An 11186-nucleotide genomic window follows, 5' to 3' on the forward strand; every position below is an offset into this window, starting at 1 on the left:
CCGCAATAGTAAGCACCTTCAAGGACCGGTGCTGGAGAGGTAAAGATTGGTGGCATTGAGTGATCCCTAACCACAATAGACACCCCCACAACGAGAACGACCGTGGAGAGTGGCTATGGCCGTAGGAAAAAAAACTCCGGGCACCGGGGTTATGTAAGGGTGGTAGAGAGCTGCCAGAAATTTAAAGAAAAGAAAAATTGGCCAAATCACCGACGAGATGCCGATGGTTTGAGATGGAGACGACAATACAACAACAAAATTGCAACGAAATAAGAGAGCAAAACGGATATGAGCAAAATGGGATGGAAGCGGCGCTGATAGTTTGGGGTTTGAAAGCTGGAGCGTTGGAAATAATTTGAAAAACGTGCAAACTTAAAATAGGACAACCATATATGTTTGAATTAATTAGTCTTTAAAATACAACAATGAACCAACAGATAAAACTTCTTAAGCAATCATTATCAAAGAGCAACAAATCATAGTGATGCTAGTTGTTGAATATTAATGGGATATGTATAAGATCTCGATGAGTAAGTTAATCTTGCAGTCACGATATTTGCAGTTTCAGTTGGATGAAAAGCGTCCCAAAATATGTACTTTGAGCGGTCCCGACAAGATTGTTGAAGCGGAAGGCATGTCACCTGGCCATTGTTTCTTCCAACTCCGCAACATCCTTTATCAACCACTTCAAATCCTATAATCATGCACAATTTCATTACATGTACATAACAGATACTTTCATGAAAACGAATCCTAATTATCAATCTTTAGATATGGTTTTTCATGCTTAGGCTACCCGTGCAGGGTAAGTATTGGTCTAACTAGATGCTCCAAGATGTGCTGTTAATGAAATTTAAACCTGAAACCTCTTGTGAGGGTATGAGGACTCTAACAACTACTCGTATGTTATTGGTTAAATTCTAGTTAACAATGGTGGGAATAAATAGTATGTAAATATAAATTGATCGAGGTACCATATGATTTGGCATTGAGGATAAGATCATTGGTTGCTTTATAAGAATCCAAGTAAACAAACTTTGATCCTTGAAGGTTACCCTTGTTGAAGCGATCAACAAGTTTTCGTAGGCCCGAATTAAATAAGATGATGGCATTGTTTATATCTTCATTGCACCTGCTGTTGTTACCATTATACCGGGCTAGCTGATATGGTATGCACCCAACTTGACCCACTCCAGTTACTATCACTTTTCGGGCACCCAAATTGTACAATGCCTAAAAATCATAAAATTTATCAAAGAATTCTTATTAAAACTGATATTCTTTTTTCGTATATTCAGTCACACAGAGTACAATATAGTCACGTTATTGGCTTGTTTAGATAAAAATACTTACGGTAAGCTGATTAGTATAATCATGAATGAGTGCGTTTGCATAAGCTTGAGGTGTGAACTGGGATCCAGTATTGTAGAAATCGCGCATGAAGTAGTTATTGAGATAATCGTTACTTCCCATTCCAGAATAGAAGATGCATTTGCTAAGATGAGTTCCGACAGCATTAGTATCTCCTCTATAATAACGGCCCATTTGCTGCACGACATCCTTAAAGTTACTTACTTGTTGGTTCATCGTAATATGATCGCCCTATACATACATATATATTTCAAGGAGATTAGGTAAATAAAAAAGTTATGTAACATGTAGTAGTTCTTAAAGAACAATTTTAGCACAAAAGTATGAAGCTTTACTAGATTATTCCCAGTTTCATCGCGAATACCAGCAGCTCCAGAAGCAAAATTCAGTCCTCTAAGTATTGCTGGTCCACGAGTTCTTGCGTGAGGAGGTATATTGTTTCGAAATCCCAAAAGTTGAGCTGCAAACAAAATATGAAATCATTTCTTCAAAACTCATGATCTAGTTTGTAAACAGATTCACAAAGGCAGGCACCCATGTCCTTAAAACAATTCAACCCTCATCCTTTTTGAACTGAGGTTGTAAATGAATACATAGAAAACAAAACAATCATATATTTTTTGACTTCGTAGAGGAAACCTCCCTAGCGACAACCACATTGGATCCCACTAGCGAGTAAAACCCCTGGGTGACGAGATCCGTAACCGAGTGAATTGCGCACGTTGGCGCAATTCAGTGATATATAACATGAAAAATTCAGCAATAGAAATAGAAATGATCAATATGCCTAAAACTTGATTGTCTTAACTACACATGTCAATCCATGAACTTTAAAATAGTATCACGTTATAGTAAGTTTTTAGTAGTAAATAAATCCTATTATATGTGGATAACAATTACAAAAAAATAAATATGTATTATTATATAATTATTACAACTAAATAATAATATAAAAATCATATTATGTAATTATCGACTTGAGCTCAGTTTGTATAAGATCAAATGAGCTGAACTCGAGCTTAAGATATTAGGCTCGTAACAAGTCGAGCTTGAGCTCGTTGTTAGAGGCTACAATTTATAGATACGCCCATTTGTAGTATGATTTGGGGCTTAGCCCAATCTCTAATCTTTGTATTCATTGGTTGTACACTTTTTTATCATTAAGCAAATAAACATTGAAATAGGTACACACTTACACCCCTACTTTTAAACATTATTGACATGTGTCATACGACCAATTTTGTATCAAAAATTTTACAAAATATCTTAGTGTCAACAAAGATGCTCGTCTATCATTTAATACATATCATCTTAATGTATAATGTAACATAAGGATGATGAGAAACTGACCCAACACATCAACGAAAGTTCGGCCGTTGGTAAACCGCCCGTTGGCAACAAGAGGGAAGTCGATACCGTAAGGTCGATAGTTGGCTCTAGCTAGAGTTATAAGCCCATTGTTGTTTCCATTATCAACCAAAGAGTCACCAAAGATGAAGAAACATGGAACTTGTGGCTCATATTGTGAATAGCCATTTTTTGTTACCAAAACAAAGGAAGTAACTACTACCCAAAACATACACTCTTTCAGTAAACTTCTCATGTTTTGTTGTTAATGCATGAATGTGGGTAGCAAATATATATACACATTTGGAGGGCAAATATGAAAACTGACATTAAGTTGGCGGTGGTTTGAATTAATGAATGAATAGCCCGTGAAATGAAGGTTTATGGTTTATTGTTACGGATATAATGAAACCACTTTGAGTTGGGCTTTATGATCCAATTTAATATTGGGTTCAATTGGATGGAAAAGTATGCATATCTCGTGAGATTACAGCTTGGCTTCAGATTAAATGGTCAAACCACTCCATGCAAGTGTTTGATAGAAAATCGAAGGATTTATCGGTTAAGTTTTAAATTCCATATTTCTAGTTTACATATCAGGTTTGATTAAGTTCCATATTTAAGTTCCAAGTTTTGATTTATCGGGCTTGAGTTTCCGATTCGTTTTGCGAGCAGACTAATCTCTAGGCAACAACCTGCTTTGCAAGTTGTCCGAAGTAGTGCATAGTGAACCTCTGTGACCATAAGGGGTTTTTTGTTGCTCCATGAATTCGAACTTTTTTGAACTATTGGGTAAAGTTGATGTATTACAAAAACTTATTACTCCGTTATTTTATAAGACTTGCTTATATTTGACAACAATTGAAATGCCAAGTATGATTGGAGTTGGTGACTTAGTCTTGTTTCTGAAGCTAAAGCTTATTTCAAAGAAATTCAAAAATTACTTGAAGAACCTTTTATAATAAAGTTTATTTTAAGTCAAACACACACCCAACATGATTTTTTACATGAATATATACATAATGTCTATGTCTATCATAGCACTTGAACCTATGACATCAAAATCAGAGGGACACCTCGATACCGCCAGATCAATGACCCTTTGGTACTAAAGTTTCCTTTTTAGGAGGTGTTATCAAGTCGAACATTTAATGAACTATTCGAATTTGAGTTGGATTATCTTGAATTCGAGGGTTTTAAATTTTTAAGCTCGAGTTGAACTCAAACAAAAAGATTACTCGATTAGTTTCTCGAGTAGAACTCGATAACAAATATTCAGCTCCACTCCACTCGAACGAAAACTCATTTAACTTTCTCAAGTCAAACGAGCTAATCGAGATAATTTATTCGGACGAACTAAACGGAAAAAATCTGTCATAATAATTTTATTTAAATCAAATAATTATTTAGTATAAAAATGTAAACTTTATAAGTTGACAAACACATAGTAATAGTACAAACATATGATTCAGAATTAACTCGCATAACAAAGTTTCATACAAGTTTCTATAGAAGTCAACTCAAGGATATGAAACAAAAGTCCAAGGGGCATTCTGTAAATAGTTCAAACTTGAAGTCCAGGGTTCATACTGCACATTACAATGTACTAGGGACTAAAAGTGTCAATTTATATTCTCAGTCTGTTAGATTCAGTTAAGGTTTGTTAGTCGTCTCTTATAGATTTGAGTATTTATTCTTTCGTAAACGGATTGTAAATTCAGTTGGAATAAACGTCATTGAGTTCATTGTCAATGTGTGTGTGTGTGTGTGTGTGTGTGTTTGTTGAATTGCTAAACTTCTCATGGTATCAGTGCGTAAGTTAGCGACTTTCGTTCGCGTAAATTGAATCTAATTCACAGTAATCTACTGTGAATTGTGTTGTGATTTGATTTCTAACTCTTTCAATTCAAGTTTAATTTCGCTTCCGCAGTGTCAATTCCTATGGATCCTCAAGTTTTTCAGAATCCTTTGTTCTTGCATCCATCAGATGGACCTGGTTCATTATCTATCCAGGAAAAGTTAATCGGTGCACAGAATTATCATTCATGGCGTCGTGCTCTTGAGATTGCGTTGTCTACTAAACGCAAATTAGGTTTTGTAATTGGAACTGTTGCTAGGCCTGCAGATGATGCAAATCGTGCAGAACTTTGGGACACCTGTAACAATATGGTGATCATTTGGATCATGTCAAGTGTTACTGAATCTATTGCCAAATCGATCATGTTTGTTAACACTGCATCAGAGATCTGGAAACAGTTGGAGAAAAGATTTGCTCTAAGTAATGGATCTCGTAAGTATAAACTTCATAAGGAGACTTACTCTTGTGAGTAACAAGGCAGTTTAGTAAGTGAATACTATACTAAAATGAAATTCATTTGGGAAGAAATTGATTCTATGAATGAACTGCCTAGAATTGATAATGTTACTCCTGAAATTGTGAATTTCTTGACGGCATTGAATCAACAAAAAGAGGAACAACATTTATTTTAGTTCTTAAATGGCTTTGATGAGAATTTTAGTGCAATTAGAACTCAAATGCTGCTTATGAATCCACTTCCTAGTGTTGAGATTGCATGTTCTATGGTACAGCAAGAGGAATCACAAAGGGAGTTGTTTAGTACTATTGAAACAACTGCTCTGTATAGTAAGTCAACTCAAGTTTGCAGGGACAATAAGTGCTCAATTTGTGGCTATAAGTGGCATCCTCCTAAAAAGTGCTGGGAGAAAGTAGGTTATCCTGTGTAGCACTATAAATAAAGGCAGCAGTCAAAGCAAGCAGTGCCACAGGGTAATTTGAAACCTAAGTTTGTTCCCAAGAAATGTACTGCTAATGTTCAAGGTTTGGCTGCTAGTATTCAAGGAAATAGTGTGGTGTTTGATATCGGCCAAAAAGTCACATTTTTACCCCCAATAATAAGCCCTAGAACAATAAATATTCAAACTTTGTCAGCAAAATTATTGCTTTTTCGATTGATTTTGTAGATTAAGTAATTACGAAGGCGATGCAAAAAGAATCAAGTAAAACGGAGCTAAAATGAAGATTCTAGAGCGAAAACGGTGAAAGACAAGAAATCAAGTTACGATCCAGTGAATATCAGCTAACCAGGCAGACCAAACGGCTTGCCAAATGGCCTGTCTGGCTCATAAACGGCCTGCCAAATAGTCAGGATAAACGGCCCCTGTAAACGGCTTGACTTGCCAAACGGCCCCTGCGAACGGCCTGCCAAACGGCCTGCCAGCCGTTTGCAGGTAAAATCCAAGTCTATTTAAAGGTCTTTCTTCATCCATTTCAACACACACTCAATTTGTAATTCACTTTATATTTTCAAGCTTTTAGTTAGTTTTTAGTAGTAGTTAGCTTAGCTTTTATTTTCCGGAGGATATCCCGGCGAGTCCCTGTGATCTCGGGCAGATTTCATCAGCCTTTTCAGGTTTTTATCCGAAATGCTTGTCTTTTGTATTAAACATGTGTTCTTACTTTTTATGTTTAATAATGCGTTCCGATATTACCATGATAGCTTAATTAATCTGTATGTTAATTTAGTACGATTACTGTCGTAATACTGAACTAGGAAGTCTGATAGATTTATATGCTAGCATCTTAAGGATTGACCAACCTAGGTTGTGATCAGGACTTTTCCACCTATATGAAATTAGATACTTCATAGGATTAAGACCCCTGGTTATGATGTATCTGAAGATTCTATGAACTCGGTATGGCCGGAGTTCCCGAGAGGCATTTAATGCGCTTTTAGGACACGAAACTTAGGAATTGAGACATGAACGACCTAGTATGCCTATTGACTATTCTGAAGAGACTTCTTAGGAGCTGTTAAGATCTACTTAGTGCCTTCACTGTGTGACCCAAGCCTATTGCATGTTCTTGTTTGATTGTTGCCTTAAGACTTAGTCATATCAACTGTTTAGGTATTTATTAGGTTTCTATCTGCTTTACTTTCAATATATCAACTCTAATGATGTATAATGCTTGAACTGATATGATCTCATTAGTATGATGGAATGGTTGTTAATTTTCATTTAAGGTTTTTCCAACTTAAACCGACGGACTCCTTCCGTTTGTGATCAATGTTCAATCAACACGGCACGTTGTTATTCAGTCAACCAAACTGATAACGAGGGTTAGGATTAGAGCGCAACTCACTAATAAACCTAGTACTTTAATTAGGATAACCTCCGAGGTATAGCTACCTTTCAATTATACAACCAAGTGACATACTTCTCACTGCTCAAAGAGAACTCCGAGAGTTCAGAGACAAGTAGGTCTGTGTAATTGGCTCATCCAACCAGATCTACATCATTCCAAGCATAGTCTTAACATAAGCATAATTACCTTTCCCTAACCCAACACTGATATATTGGTCAACATTTCCCTGATCTGCATACTCTGGATATCCTCCCATTTATTTACTTTTTCGCACTTAGGACTTTTAGCTTAAACCAACTACTATCCTTTATCTAGGTAATTTAAATAAAAGACAATTATCCACTTGATCTTCAATTCGTTAATCCATTAAAAACACGACACTAGGTTAACTTACACCTTCTACACCTTAGAAAGTAAAAGTAAATTTAGGCCCCCGCATAATATAAATAAACAAAACCACTGTTTGCCACCTTGATCAACTGAATCAGACATCATGCGGCCTAATGACACCGCACGAATAAAACCGTCCGTTTCGGCCATATCATAGTAGTAACAAGTTTTCTGGCGCCGCTGCCGGGAATCGAATATTTTGATTGAGAAAGATTTTAAACAGACAAAAGTATTTTTTGGTGGTGTCTAAGAAAGACAATTATACACAGACTTGGTTGTTAGATTTTTCAAACAGTCTCCAATTATATTGGAACCAAAAGGATCCTGCCTCTCCGTAGTCGGCCTGGCCACCTAGATACAAAGTAATCTGTAAGAAGTCTTATCAGTTGAGATATCCGATAAGGTTAGCGACCGAATTTCAAGAATAATTGTTTTTGTTAAATTATCGATCCTTTTAGTCAATTAATATTTTCTAAAAGTTACTTTTTAGTCTTTTTAAACAGAAAATCTAAAAAAATGAAACAACAAGATACCCTCGCTTCTATGCATAAGTCATGCTTAGAGGGAAGAGGAGGACCAATCACCTTAGGAACCAAAGGAATTCCTGAAATCAGTTCACACATGATTAAACTAGTCAGTATGATCTGTAAATTTCAAGGATTACCGAATGACGATCCAAACTTTCACTTAAACAAATTTATCAGTCTGGTTGACTCTTTTAAGAAGGAAGAAAACGAGAAAAACATTTTAAAACTTCATCTTTTCCAATATTCACTTTCTGCACACGCTTTAGCATGGTTTGACTAACTTAACCCGAATTCAATACATTCATGGGAGGAACTAGCCACCAAATATCTAAACAAATTTTATCCACCCTCCCTACAAACCTGTTTAAGAAATGACATCATAAACTTTTCTCAAAAAGAAAATGAGTCATTGTGTCTAGCATGGAATTGAATGAAGATGATGCTTAAAAGATGTCCGAATCATTCTTTGAGTCGGGCAGACATAATCTGTATGTTTTACAATGGTTTGACTAAGGATGACATGTCTCTCCTAGACATGGCCTCTCAAGGCAATTTCATGTCCCGAACAGTAGACGAAGCATGTCATACCCCATCCTAATCCATCTGGACGAAGTCACCAACATCTGGTCCCATTGCGATGATCGACTCCAAATGATGTCTTTTAAAATGAGCAAATGCACAGCGGATGATTTCTTTCATACCTGAGAATAAACATGCTTTCCAGTGTCAACCAAAAGGTTGGTGAGTTCATAGGTTTATCATAAAACAATAAAATTCATCATTTTGATAGACCACAAGATTTAAATCCTGCATGGTACAAATGGGCCCGAATCCTATACCAACCTGTAATGTACATGCGATATCTTTTAAATACAGTACACCTTTCTCGTGTACGAAATCATCTTTCATAAATCTTAGTAACCGTACACATATCTTGTGCACAAAAATAACATACACATAACCTGTGTATAAAATCATTCTCTCGATACATAACATTCACTTTTCATTGCTTTCATAGCTTGGCTTGGTAACCGACCTTAACATATAATGCGCATAATAATATCCCCAAAACAGAACATCTCTTCTGTATAATAATCATATAAACTTTGAAGTACTAAACACCACGCCCACTAGCCCTTCCGTCTAGTGAACATGCTGGGTGGGGGTGTTAAACCCGGTAGCTACCTTTAGGATTCACGTCAATTAGGCGTGCACTAATTCTCAAAATTAGTGATGTTCCCTAATTCTTAGGTTACTAAGCAATACTAATCAGGGGAAAATTATTCATATCAATTGTGGCAATTATCACGTCCACATAATTCAATTGTGGCAATTATCACGTCTACATAATTCATTCGAGGAATGTTTTGCTTGTGTCTATCTTGTCAAACATTTATAAAAGCATTTCATGTATTCGCAGTTCAAAATGTATTTCAAAAGCATTTAATAAAGCAGTTGTAAAAGTAGCGCATGTATTCTCAGTCCCAAAAATGTAAAGAGTAAAAGGGAATCAAATGAACTCACCATACTCTATTTTGTAGTAAAAATACATATGACTATATTGAAAAAGTGTAGGGTTGACATCGGATTCACGAACCTATATCATTTGTATATTTATCAATACTCATAATCGTAATCGAATAAGTTTATTTATATATATATATATATATATATATATATATATATATATATATATATATATAACTTATTAATTATATCATTTTTATATTAATAATATATTTAGGTTTCATATATTCGTTTTATTTATGTAAAAAAAATACTTTGTTATGTTGTATGTGTTAAATATATTTATGTATATATTTCATTTGTTTATCAAAACTGTAGTTCTAATTTTACTAAGTTAATATTAGTAAAGATAAAAAATAGAGATAATAACGTTAATAATATACTTATGTTAATACTAATAGTTCTACTATATATATAAAATGATAATAATACTAATATGTATGAAAATACTAATAAATCTTATCATTTTTATGATAATATTACCAATGTTAATCATAATCATAATATTTATAATAATACTAAAATCGTACGATTAATAATATTAATATTACTTATAACGATACAAAATGATAATATTAATAATATTATTACTTAATAATAATACTAGTGATAATGATAATAGTAGTAGTCATAATTGCAATTTTTAATTGTGTTAGTAATAACAAATGATAACTTTTATTAGTAATAATGATAATAATAATAATAACAAAAATGTAAAGTGTAATTATAACAATAATAATAATAATAATAATAATAATAATAATACTTGAATGATAAAAAAATAATATACTAATGATAATAACGTCTTTAATACTTATAATTATAAATATGCTTTTAGTAATAATAATAATTATAATTCTAACATTCATAATATTAATAATCATAATAATAATAATAATAATAATAATGTTATAAAAGTCATGGATGCTAATTTTATTATTATTATAAACATTGTATAGTAGTTTTTTTTAGTATATATATGTGTGTTATGAGCACATAAGGTGTACACCAAAAACATATATAAAACACCTACTTCTCTCATATTCCCTCTATATACTTATTAGTAGTCTACAGTCAAGAACCATGCTACTAAAGGAAGTTATAAGCCTACAAAATTATAACACGTTATCAGCATGAAGTGCTCTGTATAATCAAGGTTTATCTAAGCAAGCACACGTCACTAATCTAGAAAATGTCAAACTTATCAAAGCTTGAGTTTGATGCCTTAGACGTATCGGGAACAAACTACACATCATGGGTTATGGACGTAGAAATAAATCTTGGATTATTGGGTATTCTAGAAACTTTAAAAGTAAATAATACTTGTTCCGATCAAGATAAATTAAAATCAATTGCTTTTATTCGCAAACATATTGATACCACTTTAAAACATATGTTTCTCACTATCAAAGATCCACATATTTTATGGGAAAGTATCAAGAGTAGATTCGATAATCAAAAGGAAATATTACTCCCAGCTGCGAGGGAAGAATGGAGAAATCTAAGGTTCCAAAGATTTCAAAAAGGTAAGTGAATACAGCTCGGCCATGTTCAAGATCCGTTCAAAGCTTCAATTCTGTGGTCAAGAAATAAGTGATGCTGATATGATGGAGAAAACTTTCTCCACAATGCATTCTGCAAACATAACTGTGCAAGAAAATTTAAGATTGCAGAATTATAAAACTTTTTCCAAACTTCAAACTTATCTCTTAGTTGTAGAAGTTAATAAAGAATTACTGATGAAAAATCAAGAATCTCGTCCTACCGGTGCGCTAGCATTTCCTGAAGCTAATGCTATTAGCAATAATAATAATAAAAGAAGAAATGCACATGGACGAGGGCGTGGACAAGGTCGTGGC

At 34.0% G+C, this 11186-nt stretch overlaps 2 protein-coding genes across 2 annotated transcripts; one reads left to right on the forward strand and one right to left on the reverse strand.

Moving 5' to 3' along the window:
- Positions 1-404: 404 nt before the first annotated feature.
- LOC139892227 (GDSL esterase/lipase At1g33811) lies at positions 405-2974 on the reverse strand. Its single transcript, XM_071875273.1, has 5 exons — positions 2722-2974; positions 1707-1831; positions 1354-1602; positions 975-1233; positions 405-694 (listed from the first exon to the last, which is right to left on the reverse strand). The coding sequence occupies exons 1-5, from the start codon at positions 2972-2974 to the stop codon at positions 477-479; spliced, it is 1104 nt and encodes a 367-aa protein (XP_071731374.1). The 3' UTR covers positions 405-476.
- Positions 2975-4659: 1685 nt separating this feature from the next.
- On the forward strand, positions 4660-5463 carry LOC139889096 (uncharacterized). The gene is made up of 2 exons (XM_071872066.1): positions 4660-5012; positions 5238-5463. The coding sequence occupies exons 1-2, from the start codon at positions 4660-4662 to the stop codon at positions 5461-5463; spliced, it is 579 nt and encodes a 192-aa protein (XP_071728167.1).
- Positions 5464-11186: the final 5723 nt, after the last annotated feature.

Source organism: Rutidosis leptorrhynchoides, chromosome 2 (assembly GCF_046630445.1).
Source record: "Rutidosis leptorrhynchoides isolate AG116_Rl617_1_P2 chromosome 2, CSIRO_AGI_Rlap_v1, whole genome shotgun sequence".
Taxonomy (NCBI): Eukaryota; Viridiplantae; Streptophyta; class Magnoliopsida; order Asterales; family Asteraceae; genus Rutidosis; species Rutidosis leptorrhynchoides.